The sequence below is a fragment of the Coregonus lavaretus genome (assembly GCF_964263955.1).
Source record: "Coregonus lavaretus genome assembly, chromosome: 20".
NCBI lineage: Eukaryota > Metazoa > Chordata > Actinopteri > Salmoniformes > Salmonidae > Coregonus > Coregonus lavaretus.
In genome coordinates, this window is record NC_140007.1 from 28,381,375 (window position 1) to 28,399,250 (window position 17,876).

Sequence of the window (17,876 nt, forward strand, 5' to 3'; positions counted from 1 at the left end):
TTAGCAGACGCTCTTATCCAGAGCGACTTACAGTTAGTGAGTGCATACATTTTTCATACTGGCCCCCGTGGGAGTCGAACCCACAACCCTGGCGTTGCAAGCACCATGCTCTACCAACTGAGCTACAGGAGATCTGATTCTGCTGTCCTAGCTTCAGGGGGAAACTGGTTCCACCATTGGAGGGCCCGGACAGAGAAGAGCTTGGACTGGGCGGAGCGGGAGCTGCCCTCCCATAGGGGTGCAATAATAAAGGTAAATAAATATGTTTAATTTTCACATACACCGGATAGGTGCAGTGAAATGTGTTGTTTTACAGGATCAGCCATAGTAGTACAGCGCCCCTGGAGAAAATTAGGGTTAAGTGCCTTGCTCAAGGGCACATCAACAGATTTTTCATATTGTCGGCTCAGGTATTCGAACCAGCGACCTTTCGGTTACTGGTCCAATGCTCACTCTCTCTTTCTTCTGAAAAATAAATAAAAACAGAGCTGCTGTAGGAGCAAGCATAAAACACAAAATATCTTTATGGGTTCTGGAGAATGAAATGTCTTTTAAAGTTAATTATCGAGGCTATTGACATATTGATATAGTTTAAAACGTCGATTACCAAATTACATTTAGTTAGAGCACTGAGCATCTAAAAAATAGCCTAGTATTTTATTTCCCATTTAACCAAACATGTATGACTAGGTGAATGGAAATACTCCACTGTAGATAAAGCACTGGACCAAATATAACGGAATGTGTATCTTTACTCAACTGACAGAGAAAGGACAGAACTATACAATAATAATAATAATAATAATAATAATAATAATAATAATAGTTGTCAATGCTCTCCCAATAAAGGACAGTAGAGGGTTTAAACCGGAAGTGGATTTCAGCAGCAGCTTCCGGCCTGAATGTTCTCCAATTTGTTTTTTGATGTTGCTTCAAAACATTTATCTTTCGCGCTTTAGCTAGTATTTAGCTAGTATTTAGCTAAAGTAACGATTTTATTTTATTGATCAATAAACGAGGTACACAGAATTCCACGAGGCTAGTAAGTGAGCGTAGCTAGCTAACTTGTTGTTGATGTTTCTCGAGTCAACCATTGCCGTTTTGACTGTTGCATAATTATAAATTAGATTGGTGTGGTAAGATTTCGAACGAGTTATGGCAGACCCAGCTAGGATAAAGACTGAATCCAACTCGGAGAAATCATTGGCTGCTAGAAAAAGCCCTAAAACCGAAGACACTGAAGAAGTGCCCGTGACCTCGGATGCAGACACCGAATCAAAAGATCCCTCATCACAATCACTCAAACGCGAACAGGTAAGTGGCTTGTTAGAATAACTATAACTTATAAAGAGTGTATTGAAACATTGACCCTACAACCACATTTCAACTGAGCTCACCATCCACATTCAAGATAAATATAGTAAACTATTTCTTACTTCCCTACAATATCTTTAATCCTCTGTTTACTTTGCATGACCTGCTAAAGGACTCTGTGGCTGGAGAGGATGAGGATGAGGGAACCTCAGGTCAACCTGCTTCCAAAAAGCTTAAAGTGGAGCCTGAGAAGAAAAAGGAGAAGCGCCAAAAGGTTGACGAGGATGAGATACAGAAGATGCAGTAAGATTCAGATACTGTACATTCTGTGTTTGTGTGGTAACTGCACTAAGACAATTATTTGTTGCAAGCATTCATACATTAACATTTTTCCCTCTGGTGTTGTGCAGGGTTTTGGTCTCATCCTTCTCTGAGGAGCAGCTTAACCGCTATGAGATGTACAGACGCTCTGCCTTCCCCAAAGCTGCCATCAAGAGGGTAAGACCTTTAGGCACATCTGTAATTATATTTCATCTGAATCAGTTCAATTTAAAATAATCAATTTTGCTGATGCATGTATGCAGTATTTCAACGTATACTTATCTTTACCTGGTTGATACAGCTGATACAGTCCATTACAGGATCCTCAGTCTCTCAAAATGTGGTTATTGCCATGTCTGGTATTTCCAAGGTCTTTGCTGGAGAAATAGTGGAGGAAGGTGAGTAAGGGACATCAGAGTTAATATTGATTAGTTGGCCAGATATAAGATCTTGATTGTTTGTCTTCTATGTTCACCAACAAAGGCTTTGAAGCATTTTGACTACTCTGACATGCTTCTGTTTGGCCCTGCAGCTCTGGACGTGTGTGAGAAGTGGGGGGACACACCTCCCCTGCAGCCCAAGCACATGAGGGAGGCTGTCAGGAGGCTGAAGAGCAGAGAGCAGATCCCCAACACCAAGCACAAGAACATCCTCTTCCACTGAGCCACGCATGCCCTGCTGATTATAGACAGAGCCAAGCGGTGATGTATTCACCTTTCAGATGGTGGCATCTTACACTCCACTTTATGTTCATTCTCTATTCCAATGTCCATTGGTTTGGCCATGAAGGCAAGCGCAGTATACTGTTGTCAGCAATAGCCCAACTCCACCTTTGTGTTACATTTGAGGGCATTTACATTTACATTTTAGTCATTTAGCAGGCGCTCTTATCCAGAGTGACTTACAGTTAGTGAGTGCATACATTTTTTTTTTTCATACTTTCTTGGATATACTAGTGGTCAATAATAAAATGACCTCAGCATCAAGATTTGTGCTAATGTTCTAAAATACATTTGATTATTTGAGCTGTTGGCGAAGCATGTAAGTTGAAAATATGTATCCAAAACTGGTCACTTCTAGTGCCTCATTTGTTTTGTTTCAGTTAAAGCATTTTATTAGACCTCGGGTCAATAACTGTGGGACATATTTCAATAAATAAAAGGACACATTTGTTAATGATTTATCTTCTCTTGTTAGATGAAGATCGCTTCTCTTGTTAGATGAAGATCGGGAAAGTCTCGTAAGATGAGCTTGTGTGTGCATGTGATAAGACCCTAACTTTAAACCTGCTCTCACTGTGTAAATAGTCACCCACCATCCTACACTGAATATAGACAGCACACAAATAATGACAAAGTTGGTTCAATAGTTTATCACTTTGAAACATTTCACATACTAATTTGGTTCACAGAACCAAGTTTAGTCTTATTCAATGATGTGATGACTTCTAAGCAAGTGTTACATAAATATTACATAGAATACTGTCAGAGGGCCTCCCACAACATTAGTATCAGGAAATTATCTTATCAGGGATGATCCTCTCAAAGTGATTCACATTAAGCAAGTGCAATTTCTAGTGAACATACCACACTTGAAAGTGCAAATAATCCACAAGGCTTAGAGCAAAATAACAATTAGTTCAGTTACAATGCATGCACTCACTCCTTCCACAACAATTAGAATATTTTTGCAAAGTCATTCTGATGACTAAGACGAAAGAAGAGAAAGCAGCCCATGTAGTGAGGAGGCCAGGTGTCCCAGTCCCACCCCTCATGCATCATGGTAAACCGAGCAAGTTAAGGGGTGCAGCAGAAGTGTAACTTGACTGGCTGTGTGGAGAGGGAGCTGGCTGGAGTGGGCACTCTGCTGTGGGACGGAGAGGTACTAACAGGGTTGTTCTAAGGAGGGGGTTAGGGTTGATTTTTAGACACACTTAGTCACAGTCAATCACATAACTGCAGCCTTCCAACCGGGGATGTCATTTTCGTTCCACATCACTTACTTATTAAACTGACAGCTAAGGCCATGGCAATGGCAAAAACAAAAAGCAAATATCAGCAAAAAAATTGGGGAGCAGCATGTGTTTGAGGTTTGTTGATATTATTGAGAATGGAATCACTGCTTTGTTACACTGACTGTGACCTTTAGGGACTTTTAAAATACAAAACATGCAGGATGGGAAAAAACCTGAACCATTAGACAATTTTTAATTTGATAACCTTAGGCATTTTGTATGTTTGTGTTAAAAAAAAGAAATTACATAAAACTGTTCCCTCTCAGGATATGAGTAAAACAGACTTCCTCCTATCGCTGCATGCTACTTCCCACAATCAGAATGTAACACTGTCATTCATATATTCGCTCTGGATAAGAGCGTCTGCTAAATGACTAAAATGTAAATGTAAAATATTCATATTGGAAGGCAACCAGAAAAACAGTGGTATATTATTATGACCACCAGAGGTCTCAAGCTTCCACTCAGAAGAAAGTGGAGAATGACACTAAAAGCTCAACTGAGGGTTGGTTAGTTAACTTGTTAGCACTGTACCACATACAGAAGTTTCTTCTTGACCCATTTTAGTTTCTCACCACTCACACTTGTTTTGCGGAGTGTGACTTTGATCTAAGTAACGTTACTCCAATGTGTCTCTACCTCATCAGGACCAAATACTAATCTTCTCAGACAACAGAAGAAAAAAAACATACAAATAATAAAACTTCAATACTTTTATAGTCACCGCCACATCATACCCTAGAATTGCTACAAAAATATATAATTAAATAATACTAGAAATGATTCCAATTAGTACAAAGGCTTCACGGCTTTTACATAGTAATTTAAAGGTACCCAACGGGTGGAATACATCAACAAATTGACATTAGTGCACCTGTCAGTTTTACTGTAGATAAAAGCATTAGTATTATACATATATTGTGCATTTATACACAATTAAGATTCAGTATCTCTATTCTTTGATCTGATGGCTGTGCCACTAGTGTTTATGAAATGGCTAGTAGCAACACTGTCTTATCAAAAATCATGTTACATGCCTGTAAAAGTTCATATCAAAAGAATAACACTACGTTTAATCAATGCTGGGCTCCCAACGGGTGCTTCTAACCACAGATTAATATACCCCAATCCGTTCCCCTGTATCTAAAAGTTAGGCATAGGAGAAGGATCCATAGATGTCTAATTCTATGGATGGACCACAGCTGTGGTCAGTGAGGTATTAGTATATACCTAGAATGTGTTTCTCCATGCAGATGAGTGAGTTAAGGAGATCAAGTAAAACCCGTCTGAGGGCAGGGTACACCTCAAGTAACAAACTAAACCTTTCCTCAAAAGGCATGCGTCATCTGAACATTAAACGAATAATGCAAATATAGTTTTACAGTAACAAAACGTAATACTTTTTTTTTATGATGCAAAGAAAATACTGGGGAATATTTTTGACCTGGTGTCTGAAAAAGTCTGAACAGTGTAGAGAGAGCTTGCCCTACCCTCTGATACACAACCATTCAATCAAAGGGATAGGTATGCAGAGGTTTGTCTGGTGCTCCCATTGACAGGAGCTCTATGAAGTCAAAGTGCTTTTCTTTCCCTACTCTTCTATTTAATACACAATGGTCCTAAACAACGTTACAATAATGCATCTAATGTACCAGCTCCTAACTATACAGACCTACAGATATGTACAACTATGGACAGGACCTACTTAACATTAGCAAGCAGTTTTATCTTTGAAGCTTTGTGGATGTTTGTAAACCCACACACCAAGATTCCTAAAACACTAGTGATCTTCACACAGCATGCCTGACAGTGAATGATTTGTACAGGAAAACACATCATCAACAGACTTCAATTACAACTCTGACTGTTCTCTAGCATATAAGACAGTGCATATAAGACACATTTTGGCATGTGTTCTTCAAATCAAAGATTTGCTAAAAAATAGATGGCCAGTGAGGTGCAGCACAACAATGAGTTAACTATTCTCTATGGTGGTTTAAATTAAAACTAGGTGTAAATTGCTTTTGTACAGCAAAAGGGAACACGTTTAGATTGCCAGATGAAAGTAGTACCTGTTATGTACCTCAGAGTGTAAAGAGTGACTCGAGTGGGGCTCCTTGTTAATACAAGGGCCCCCTATGTGTTCTCTGGAAGTGACATACTGTTTGTTTGTGCAATTCATTACAAGAGCTTGAGCTTTGGAACCACCAGGTTGGATTCCACCATTGGGTGCTCATCTTTGTTGTTTACAAATTGTCATATGCCTGGGTCCAGACATTTCATTCAGTTCCTTTACTCCCTTATTAATGCAGTGTCAGTATATCGCCCTCTGCTGGTCAGGGGAGTAAAGCGGTCACAGGTCAAACATGGGGTCGTACTTCCTGACCTCCAGGAGGAGACGTTCTCGGTCAGTGAGGGCTTGAGAGAGGGCCAACTGAGCCTCCGATAGCTGGGACTCCAGGGACGGACTCTGAAGGATAAAGGATGTTGGCTTTATTAGTTTTCACTTCTAGATAACGTTTCTCTACTAGGGCAAAGAGCCAGATATCTCTTCAGCTATAATTGGAGTACCTGCTGCCCTGATTTGGCCCCTCATAGCCTTAACAAGAGAACCGGAACAGGAGAACTACAACTGTCTCGTTGGCAACAGATAATTATACTATTACAACATGAACACAGGATCTGTATAAGTAGATGGAAGTGTGGACTTATCTTCATCTAAATCATACATAATTTAACTTACAGCATTCCATCTAAGCCCTATGAGTACGTGTTTCTATATCAACTGTTTCACACACATTTAAGGTAAAAAAAACATAGCTAAGTACAATGCAACTATTGTAGGGACTGTGCTATCATAAATAAACACCATCTATGCTACGCTTTCATTTTACATGGTGGTGAGAACTAGCCTTTCTGACACTGCTGATACCCCAACACAATCATGTTTTTGTTAACAGCTTGTGTTGTCTGTTTATAAACCCTGTGATAATCTGATAAGTAATGGGTGAGGGAGCCAGAGAGTCAGTGGGTGTAGAGAATGTAAGTATTCAGGCTTTTGAATGCTCATACCGTGCTCTGCTGTTGTTGGACAGAACAAGAACTGTCTGGTTTCTCCAAGCATACTACAGCAGCACCTGCAGAGTCTGGGCCTGCACCACCTGCAGAGTCTCTTGAGGCTGGGCCTGCACCACCTGCAGAGTCTCTTGAGGCTGGGCCTGCACCACCTGCAGAGTCTCTTGAGGCTGGGCCTGCACCACCTGCAAGACAGAAAATACATATTTAGAAATACAGATGACTCATAACTGTTATTGCATGTCATTCAAGCAGTGAGAGACAAAATCATTGTAATCATAGTGATACTCAAAGGCATGTCCGTGTCCTCTCCCCCAATCACCTTTGATTCTCAACATGCCATCATCAGAACGCTCCAGAACCACCTGGTCCACGGTAAAGGTGGCAGGTTGGGGCTGGGGGGCCGTGGGGTAGATCTTGGGACCATCATCCTAAACAGGAAGGGAAAATAATAATAATAATAATATGCCATTTAGCAGACGCTTTTATCCAAAGCGACTTACAGTCATGCGTGCATACATTTTTGTGTATGGGTGGTCCCGGGGATCGAACCCACTACCTTGGCGTTACAAGCGCCGTGCTCTAACAGCTGAGCTACAGAGGACCACTGCTGAGCTACAGAAAACACTGGTTAGCTCCATGGCATGGATGGCAGGCTAACTGTCATTTATTCATTCGGTCTCCTATAGATCGCTGTTGGGGTCTTACCACGTATAACAACCATAGGGTACACGTCAAATGACGTTATTTGACCCCAACAGAGTTCCATAGTCTCCCTGTGCCACCAGCTGACCTTCAGAGTGATGGCGACATTGTCCAGGCGAATCTTCATGGGCTGGACGTCAGCACTGAGCTCATCCTCCAGGAAGGGCCCCAGGGTAGCCAGGGTAGAGGCCAGGAGCTCCGCCCGACAGCCCTGCACACCCAGCTCCAGGTGACCTACCAACGCAGAGAGGGGACCATGCCGTGCTGCAGAGGGACCCATCTCCATACGCATTCCCACCACTGGAGCTGACCTGTAGCCCTGTCTCTGGCCCAGGGTGGACCCACCTGGAGATTAGGACATCAAGGAAAAAGTGAGTTATGTAGTCAGAGAATGGGTACTACGGATATGGATCTCTGGTAGTCCGTCGGTTTCGACGATGACGACTCATGCATGTCACTTCGGTTTATTGTGGGTTCTTGAGTGGCTCAGGAGTCCGAGTTTTGAAGCGCAGACTCTGAAGTATGAAGGACAGACATGTGCTTCCGTTGGTGTTGTGGGTCCGGTTGTGCGGGAATGACGCTTTGCTCTGGCTGCAGTTAGACGGTTGTTTCTGTCCCTCTCTAAGTTGTCTACTGCTGTGAGGGATTTGGAGTGCCAGGTGGATTGGGTAGAGGTGATGTCTGTGAGTTGGCTGGGCTGGATATTGCAGAACTTGAGGTTGTGTTTAAGGTTGTCTTTGATGCGCTTTTTGGGTCGGTCTGTCTTCTGGTGCCCCTGCTGCTGCTCGCCAAAGAAGATCCTTCTTGGGAGACGGTGTTGGGGCATCCTGATGGTGTGGAAGGTTCATCGGCGCTCTGCCTTAATGATCTTAGCTTTAATGGTGGTGCTGTTAGCTTTCTGCAGTATCTCCAGGTAGGATACCTTGTCTTGCCACTGGATACCCATTATAGATTGTGTATGGAATGTCTCCAGCTGTTTGACGTGGCGACTTTACAGGGTCCAAGTTTCACAGCCATACAACAGAGTTGTGATGACTACCGCATTGTAGATTTTCATCTTTGTGGAAAGAGTGATGGTGTGATGATTTAGTATCCTGTTCCTCAGCCTTCCCAATGACTGGCTTGCTTTCTGGATTCTGCTAGTTATTTCTTTGTCGAGTGAGCCATCCTTGGAGATGTTGCTCCCCAGATATGTGAAGTGGTCGACATTCTGGAGCTCAGGTCCACTTAGGTGGATGCTGGGGACCACTGGGTTGGACAGGGGTGATGGTTGACTGAGGACTACAGTTTTTTTCCAAGCTGATGGTAAGACCGAAACTCTTGCAAGCTTCAACAAAGTTGTCTGACAAAGACTGGAGGTCTGCCTCTGTGTGCGCGATTAGGGCACAGTCATCAGCAAAGAGGGCCTCACGGACAAGATGTTCTTGTGTTTTGGTCTTTGCTCTGAGCCTGCACAGGTTGTAGATTGAACCATCATCCCTGTATCTGATGTAGATGCCTTTGATGAGGTCCTTAGTGGCGTGAAAAAGAGGTTGAACACCACCGGGCCCAAGACACATCCTTGCTTGATGCTGTTGGAGATGGGAAAGGCTTCAGAGATATCACCTCCACAGTGGATCTGGCCTTGCATTCCGTCATGGAGTAGATGGAGGACGTTGACTAGTTTTTGTTGACTAGATGCTGGTAAAGATGTAATGGGGTACTTCTGTAGGCCATTGGGCCAGATATCTTATAGAGTTCGGCAGGGATACAGTCTTTGCCTGGTGCTTTCCCCGAGCTCATCATGCTGATAGAGTTTTCAGTTTCCTCGAGTGTAAGTGGTTCGTCCAGGTGATGTTGGATGACCTTTTGGGGCATCAGGTTTATGGCGGAGGGGTCGACAGTGGATGTTCTGTTCAGGAGATTGTCTAAAAGTAGCATTGAGTCTTCAGTAGTAACATTGGATTGAGAGAGTGAAATGATTACATGAGTAATTATGTGACTATATGCGTGTATGAGAGATTCACCGATGGAAGAGAGAAGGTAAGAGTAGGTTGGGAGCGTTCTTTAACAAAAAGAACAGCCATTATTGGAGATGTTGAGTGACAGTGGGTTGTGACAGTTGTTCAGTTAGACTGATGCTATAGTAAGGTGCAGAGTCTTTAGCTAGATAAGTTATATTTAATTCTGGGTGACTGTCAAGAGGCAGTGTTTATTATCCAAATCCAGTGAAAGCACTGCCTCTGGTGGTCATCCAGAATGAAATAGAACCATAGTTTTATCCGTAACTTGAGGTTACCTGGCATTTGTCTGGCCAGCAGGTCAGAGACCCTGATGTTGCCCATCTGTCTGGAGGTGAGATCCTGGACCTCCACTGCCACCACCAGGTCCTCTCCCTTCAGGTCCGCCACACAGGCAATCCCACTGAGCACCAGCAACAACACAGAGGCCTGCACAGCACAGTACAGGACAAGCAGTTACCCACAATATAAATGATGCATTGCCTAATTTACAGATGCAGTGTGATTGCCGAGCATCCGTCCCATGCATATACAGTGAGAGTGCTGACTAGGGCTGTGGCGGTCCTTACATTTTGTCAGCCAGTGATTGTCATGCAAATAACTGCTTGTCTCACGTTAATTGACCGTTAATTAACATAAACACGTAACATAAGCCACTGATGCAGACCGTTGGAACATCTACATTTAAAAAAAGTATAATAAATCCATTTAATAAATCCATCACAATACATCCATTATTTATTTTAGACAGGTCTAAAGAAACATGATATGAAGAAAATGTAGCCTATTTCAGAAGAACAGAATAGTATTTGCCATGTGGATGTGGGCTACACTAGTTCATTTAGCTGACAAGATTTGCTAAGAATTCCATTATTTTATATTATTTTATAGTATGAAGAATCAATTGAACATAGCTGAATAAATTACAAAGGATATTTTCTCCAATCGATTTCAGAGAGTGCACACATGTGGCTATTCTGTGTTGAGCAGTTAATAAAGAAACAGGCCCTCCTATATACTTCATTTAGAGTTATTTATGCAACGTTAGATGTGATGCAAATGTTAGTTAGGCTATACAGTGTGTTTAGATTTTCAATACATTCTAAGGCTGCATGATGCAACTCTAATGATGATTTGAAAAAAGGTGCATGGTAGGCATGAGCTCTGATTTGTTTCATGTGCAGGCTGCACACACTTCATCAGTCTCTCATTCACAATTTGACAAGCACTTGATAATATTCTCACCCATCAGACTATTCTTAATTTAATCTGGTGTTTACATATAGCCTATAGGTAGAATTATTTTTTCTTTAGAATGGCCCACAAAAAAACCGTCATATGTAGCCTGCACTCGAATAGCGAATGGAGGTTACGTGTGGTTACGTTTTTAATATGCAAGCATAGGCAGCGCGTCCATAAGGCTAGGGGAAGATACGATTTTCCTAAAGTAAATTGAATTAAATTGCCAAAATGATATAGCCTAATTAGCTTACTCCTGTCTATACAGAAATAAATTAAATATTTCTAAATAGGCTACTAAAGCATGATTTGGCCTCAGAGAATCATTAACTTCTTTAAAAAATATGTTTTAAATCGTATTGCCTACAGTCGGAAGGAAAGGCAGCGCGCACAATTTGCGCAGATTATTGTTGAGTTGTGACTGTCTGTAAAAAATTGAGAGGCCAAGCATATCGCAATATTTCAAAATACAATTGCAGGAAAACATAGTTTGGAAAGCAAATTGTTATTGCTGTAAAGAGAAGACAAAGTAAAGACTAATCTGTCTTTTAGTTATTACAATTCTCAACTTAATTGAGCGAACAACAGTATAGCCTATCTTACTGGCACCAGCGGAGAGCATGGCAATATCCCCTGTGAGTGAGCACTGCGCATATTCACTATTTATCACTGTTGATTCAGTGCTACTTAAGTGTGCTTTTTGACAATAATTTCCTCCTCCAGTTTAGATGGACGTCATATTCTATTTGTGTCTCCCCTTCTCGTAGGCCTATTATATGGACAACGTCATCTTTATTGATCTGTTTGTCAGTGTCAGCAGAGTAGGCTACCCTGTAATTTATCGTATTAAAAAAGACTGCTAATGTCTCCAGTCATATAAATTGTAGTAGAATTGCATGAAATGTGTTTATAAAAGGCCACATTTTTCCCATGCAAAGAAAGAAGAAACGTATCTGGTATAGCCTAGGCCTACTCTATGCTGTATGCGCTCAGCCATGCATTGAACAGTATTTTTTTGCAAACAGTGATTGAGTTACAGTGCCTTCGGAAAGTATTCAGACCCTTTGACCTTTTCCACATTTTGCTAGGTTACAGCCTTATTCTAAAATTGATTAAATTGTTTTTCCCCCTCATCAATCTACACACAATACCCCATAATGACAAAGCAAGCTTGGCACACCTGTATTTGGGAGTTTCTCCCATTCTTTTCTGCAGATACTCTCAAGCTCTGTCAGGTTGGATGGGGAGCGTTGCTGCATAGCTACTTTCAGGTCTCGGATTCAAGTCGGATTCAAGTCCAGGCTCTGGCTGGGCCACTCAAGGATATTCAGAGACTTGTCCCGAAGCCACTCCTGCGTTATCTTGGCTGTGTGCTTAGGGTCGTCGTCCTGTTGGAAGGTGAACCTTCGCCCCAGTCTGAGGTCCTGAGTGCTCTGGAGCAGGTTTTCATCAAGGATCTCTCTGTACTTTGCTCCGTTCATCTTTGCCTCGATCCTGACTAGTCTCCCAGTCCCTGCCGCTGAAAAACATCCCCACAGCATGATGCTGCCACCACCATGCTTCACCGTAGGGATGGTACCAGGTTTCCTCCAGAAGAGACGCTTGGCATTCAGGCCAAAGAGTTCAATCTTGGTTTCATCAGACCAGAGAATCTTGTTTCTCATGGTCTGAGAGTCTTTAGGTGCTTTTTGGCCAGCTCCAAGCGGGCTGTCATGTGCCGTTTACTGAGGAGTGGCTTCCGTCTGGCCACTCTACCATAAAGGCCTGATTGGTGGAGTGCTGCAGAGATGGTTGTCCTTCTGGAAGGTTCTCCCATCTCCACAGAGGAACTCTTGGTCACCTCCCCCGATTGCTCAGTTTGGCCGGGCGGCCAGGTCTAGGAAGAGTCTTGGTGGTTCCAAACTTCTTCCATTTAAGAATGATGGAGGCACTGTGTTCTTGGGGCCCTTCAATGCTGCAGACATTTTTTGGTACCTTTCCCCAGATCTGTGCCTTGACACAATCTTGTCTCGGAGCTCTACGGACAATTCATTCGACCTCATGGCTTTGTTTTTGCTCTGACATAATAATAAATAATAATATGCCATTTAGCAGACGCTTTTATCCAAAGCGACTTACAGTCACGCATGCATACATTTGTTTTGTGTATGGGTGGTCCCGGGGATCGAACCCACTACCTTGGCGTTACAAGCGCCGTGCTCTACCAGCTGAGCTACAGAGGACCACATGCACTGTCAACTGTCAGACCTTATATAGACAGGTGTGTGCCTTTCCAAATCATGTCCAATCAATTTAATTTACCACAGGTGGACTTCATTGAAGTTGTAGAAACATCAAGGATGATCAGTGGAAACAGGATGCACCTGTGCTCAATTTCGAGTCTCATAGCAAAGGGTCTGAATACTTACGTAAATAAGTTCTCTGTTATTTATTTTTAATAAATGTGCAAACATTTCTAAAAACCTGTTTTTGCTTCGTCATTATGGGGTATTGTGTGTAGATTGCTGAGGACTTTTTAATTTTTAAAATCCATTTTAGAATAAGGCTGTAACGTAACAAAATGTGGTAAAAGTCAAGGGGTCTGAATACTTTCTGAAGGCACTCTATATTACTAGTCTAAATTATGACTATCCAATCTACTCATCACATTATGAATAGTAGGCTATCTTACATAAGTCTGCAAATGCGATGATGCATGGAATGCTTTATTATAAAGGGGCATTTTTATGGTGAAAATTATCTTCCCCAAACTTGAAACTCACGCGCCGCCTATGTATGCCAGGTTGTAAAGTGGATTAATGTGCTTAATTTTAAGAAGTGAGCAATAAATTATAGCAGCACAAGAAAGCTGGAATCCTCTTTTAAAAAGTGGCCAGTCAAAACTCTGTTTTCACCTGCGATTGCGCAATGACTGGGCTTCACTAGGCTCTGTGCTCTCTAACCATGTTCCAGGGGTCCTAGGCCTATAGGCTACGTTTGGAGTTATTTGGCCACTTTAGTTGTGATACAAACCTTATCAAAACATATAGGCCTATGGGCTAGGCTACATGACGTGTGCGACTGATTTGAAAAAGCCACAAAAAAAAGCCATGTGCTGTTTCTTGCCTTCCTGCACACGCTGGGCATCATTCACAAGTGATAATACATCATTCACAAGTGATAGGCTAATATTGTCACCCATCAGACTACTCTTAATTTAATTTTGTCTTTACATATACTAAATAATATATGTGTGAAATTAGTTTTGATTTAGAATGGACCATAATCATGCACCTGTCAGAACAGGGGCAGGGGGAAAAAATGTAATCTATGCACATAAATAGTTAATGGAGGACGCTTTTCCCGCGGTTCATTTTAATGCCAGCCATGAAGACTATACTCCTGTTGTAAAGCGAAGCAATGTGCTTAATATTAGGAAAGTTGAGAAATAAATATAGTAGGCCTAGCCTATATAAAGCGGATGGGATCCTCCTCTTTTTAATAGTGGCCATCAAAACCCTGTTTTCTCATGCAATTGCATAGCCTACTCATAGCATACTCCAATTTGTAAGTCGCTCTGGATAAGAGCGTCTGCTAAATGACGTAAATGTAAATGTAAATGTAAATGCCTATAGAAATGTTGCACAACATAAGCTCATGGGCTCTCATTAAGTGTTTGATTTGATTTTCGATTGCATTTGCCTTGATGTCAGAGTGACTAGAGGGACAATAGATCGCTGAGTACCAGGCCATTAGCGACTGGCAGTTAGCAAGTTTGGTAGGCTACTAATGACCATCAGCAGCATCAGAGCGCAGTTTTGGAGAAGCTTAGTTACCGTGACTAAACGGTCACATGGAATTTGACTGCGGTCATGACCCGTGACCGCCAGTGTAGTGGTGATACGGTCACCGTAACAGCCCTAGTTCTGACAATGCCTCTACTGTCTGTCTCTGTAATGTCACACTGGAGTGTGTGTATGTAAAATGGGACTTACTGTGTCCTGTGTGATGTCCTCAATGCTCTGGGACAGGGAGCTGCTCAGGTCGGCTGATGACCCCCCCTCTGTCCCCGGGGCAGCGCTGCCTCCACTGGCCATGGGCTCCAGGGTGCTGCTGGGTCGCATCATGGACTCTACTCCTGACTCTGAAACCACAACAGAACACACAGGGGCAAAAAAGACTCTTACTTATGGCCAGGCTTTGACAGTAGGATTCAAGACTAAGCAGACTATTGTTTTGAAACCATGTTACTAGCGAGATAGATACTGTATCTTTATTTTCAAATGTTCTGTATTCTCTTTGTGTGACTTCTTGTCTATCAGTGTTCTGTTACTTGTCGTGTTTTATGTTTTTGTGTGGACCCCAGGAAGAATAGCTGCTGCTTCTGCAAAAGCTAATGGGGATCTGAATAAATCAATAAACTCTTGATACAATATGCATGTGTTGTAGAGTTTGGATGAGGAGTTACCATCCATGAGAATGTTGTCGCTGGTGTCGCTGTCCACTGAGAGGTGGTCGTCGGGCAGGCTTCCGTCTAGGATGGCGCTGTCAAATGAGTGCTGCGAGAGAGACAGCTTCATGGACTGGAGCCGCAGACTGGCCTCAGGGCGCTGCTCCCTACACAAACAGAACAGTGGGTGGATTAGGGGAAACAGCCTTTATGTTCATTCACACCAGTAAAACCTCACATCTATACAGTTGACACTATGGACTTGATGGACCTTAACCATATGGTGTAACGACAACAGCAAAGCAGGAGAGCATGCTGGGAAACCTACTTGGCCTGTGTAGTGAACAGCTTGCTCATCCCCGACCCGCGACTCATGAAGCTGAAGGCATCTTTTGTGATGGAGAACGCCCCTTTAGTCAGGTCCAGGGAGGCACTAAAGGCATCTTTGGTGACGTCTTTGGTGGCGGTGAGGGCGTTGGACAGCTCTTCCTCCAGGCTGAAGGTAGAAGGATCCCTGGACAGGAGGGAGAGATGGTGTTCAGGGGAGAAGGGAGGAGAGGGGACAGGACCATTGCCACCCTCCTGGGCCATCTCCCCCTCCATGCCCTCTACTGCCTCGCTGGCCTCCTCTACCACACCATCCACCTCCTGCTCAAGGGGAGGAGAGCTGTTGACGGTGGCAGTGGCGTTTCCTATCCCACTATCCTCCAGAGGGCCTGGCGATGTAGCCTGGTGAGTGGGGGAGAGGTCGGAGTCTGTCAGGCTGGCGCTTTCAGACCCTGGGGTGTGGGCCTCCTCCTCCTCTGGCTCCGTGGCTGCCGGTGGTAGCAGGAGCCCCAGCTCCACTGAGTCCATTAGGATGGCTAGGCACACCGTAGGGGGGTCAGACTCCTGGCCCCTGGCATGCTTAGCGTCCCTGGTGTCCCGTCCTAGCTCGCCCCCAAGCCTGGCCAGGGTGTCCTTCATCCGCAGCAGGGCCACATACTGGTAGTGGTTGAGCCACACTTTGACCGGTGTGATGGCCTGGGCCAGGAAGTGGATAGAGGCCACTGGAGCCTCCTTTTTACTGTCCAGGTTGTGGTGGTCAGGGTTGGACGGGAGCTGGTTCTCCTGCTCTGAGGATGCATGGTTGGGATCTACAGGAGCTGGTTCACTGGGAGAGGAGACCAGGGAACCACCCTTAAACGCACATGGACGACATATCCACACAGACATGGCGAAAGGCTCCACGAAGGGATGAGCTCTGCCCTTGTTGCTTTTCCGCGCCCCCTCGAAGCTCCCGGACAGACGGGAGAGACTTAGGGACCAGACGTCCTTGGCCCGGAGGGGCCTCGTCTCAGACAAGGGCAGGGGCTCCATCTCCAGGGAGTGCTGGAGGAAGGCAGAGGGGAGAGGGAGAAAGGCGCTCTGGTCTCGGGGGAAGGAGCAAGGGGGAGCGGACTGGAAGAAGTGGCAGGTGGAGAAGCTGATGTAGGTGGTGTTGAGGTCGGCCCGGGTGCCGTGGGGGGAGTGGCGGGTGTTGCTGAGGACCGTTTGGGAAACAGTGATGTTCAGGGACTGGGGCCGGTCCTGGTGGTCCATGATGGATGACTCCAGGGGAATGATCAGCTGCAGACAGACAGGGGGGAGGCACAGGAACACAGTCATCTACTGACCCAATACATTAACCTAAAAATAACATAAACACCAACGTTTACATGATGTGCCCCTAGAGAGAAAATCTGGCAGGTTTTCCAGGTTTACATCCAATTTTCATGAGCAACACTAACTGTTTGCAACATTTCCAATTACTTAAAAGGTGTGTAATGAGCTGTAATATCCTGCTGCCAAAAGGGACACAGACTGCAACGATGCAGCTCTCTTCCTCCTGACCTGGTTTCATTCATTCAGTCTCACCTTGATCTGTGCTGCGTCCATGCGGATGTCCACATGCTCCTCTGCCTTGCTGCCGTCCTGGAGTTGGTAGAAGGCTTTGACCTGCTCCAGGGTATGCAGCAGGCCCCGCGAGAACAGGTTGACCCACAGAAGACTGGCTGGGTCCAGGCACAGATGTAGGCCGTTCAGCTGGGCATACAGGTTAGTGTTGGGTACTGGGGAAGGAGAGGGGGAGGGGGATGGAGAGATGAACATATGTTCAGTTGTTGTAAGATAATATTCTAATGGTTTGTTTCGTTCCACAAAAAAACTGAATATTGAATCGGAGGATCCGCAAGAAAATACTGTTTCATAATTTACTAAGATAATACCAGTTTACTATAATCACACAACAGTATATACATGATGTGGTTAACTCATACCAGGCAAACCGGGGTTGTCAGGGAAGTAATACTCTGTGAATTGCAGGTGGATGGCTGGTATACTGTCTGCTAGGTTCAGGGCCTTGCGGTTACAGGATAGTAAGGACTGGGTCTTCTTGCCGTGGCGTCCCCCTGTAGACACCTGTGTGAGGGGATGGGGTGGTAATAATGATTCATATGAAATTGATTTCTAAAGTGCTTTTCTCTCACCGAAAACGTAACAATCGGCAGGAGTGAAGTAATGAGTTCTGACTGTCAGAGTGAACGGAACTCAAGAGGAACTTAATTACTCAATGCAGTACTAACTATACAACAGGGTTCCCTAATTGGCGGCCCAAATCCGGCCCGGGGGTGATTTAATTTGGGACCCCCAAGTTTTCAACCCCCCCCCCCCCCCCCAAAAAAAAAAACAAACATATTTTTCAGTTCTATAATTTTCATAGTTGGACATAAAAGACTGTAAAATCGACAGGAAATCAGCT

At 43.9% G+C, this 17,876-nt stretch overlaps 2 protein-coding genes across 2 annotated transcripts in view; one reads left to right on the forward strand and one right to left on the reverse strand.

Annotated features, from left to right (window-relative positions):
• Positions 1 to 858: 858 nt before the first annotated feature.
• On the forward strand, positions 859 to 2,814 carry taf11 (TAF11 RNA polymerase II, TATA box binding protein (TBP)-associated factor). Its single transcript, XM_084184524.1, has 5 exons — positions 859 to 1,314; positions 1,487 to 1,617; positions 1,725 to 1,812; positions 1,937 to 2,033; positions 2,168 to 2,814. The coding sequence occupies exons 1-5, from the start codon at positions 1,156 to 1,158 to the stop codon at positions 2,296 to 2,298; spliced, it is 606 nt and encodes a 201-aa protein (XP_084040650.1). The 5' UTR covers positions 859 to 1,155; the 3' UTR covers positions 2,299 to 2,814.
• A 3,110-nt stretch (positions 2,815 to 5,924) lies between these two features.
• The window catches only part of LOC311147534 (bridge-like lipid transfer protein family member 3A), a gene marked incomplete at its 5' end in the record, with an annotated part of 47,393 nt that continues 35,441 nt past the window's right edge, over positions 5,925 to 17,876 (reverse strand). Inside the window, 10 exons of the mRNA XM_084184284.1 lie at positions 5,925 to 6,140; positions 6,722 to 6,810; positions 7,047 to 7,155; positions 7,518 to 7,774; positions 9,708 to 9,858; positions 14,643 to 14,791; positions 15,116 to 15,264; positions 15,426 to 16,705; positions 16,994 to 17,187; positions 17,395 to 17,536. Coding sequence (XP_084040410.1) covers positions 6,003 to 6,140; positions 6,722 to 6,810; positions 7,047 to 7,155; positions 7,518 to 7,774; positions 9,708 to 9,858; positions 14,643 to 14,791; positions 15,116 to 15,264; positions 15,426 to 16,705; positions 16,994 to 17,187; positions 17,395 to 17,536 — 2,658 coding nt within the window. The 3' untranslated portion in view covers positions 5,925 to 6,002. The remainder of the gene's footprint in view (positions 6,141 to 6,721; positions 6,811 to 7,046; positions 7,156 to 7,517; positions 7,775 to 9,707; positions 9,859 to 14,642; positions 14,792 to 15,115; positions 15,265 to 15,425; positions 16,706 to 16,993; positions 17,188 to 17,394; positions 17,537 to 17,876) is intronic.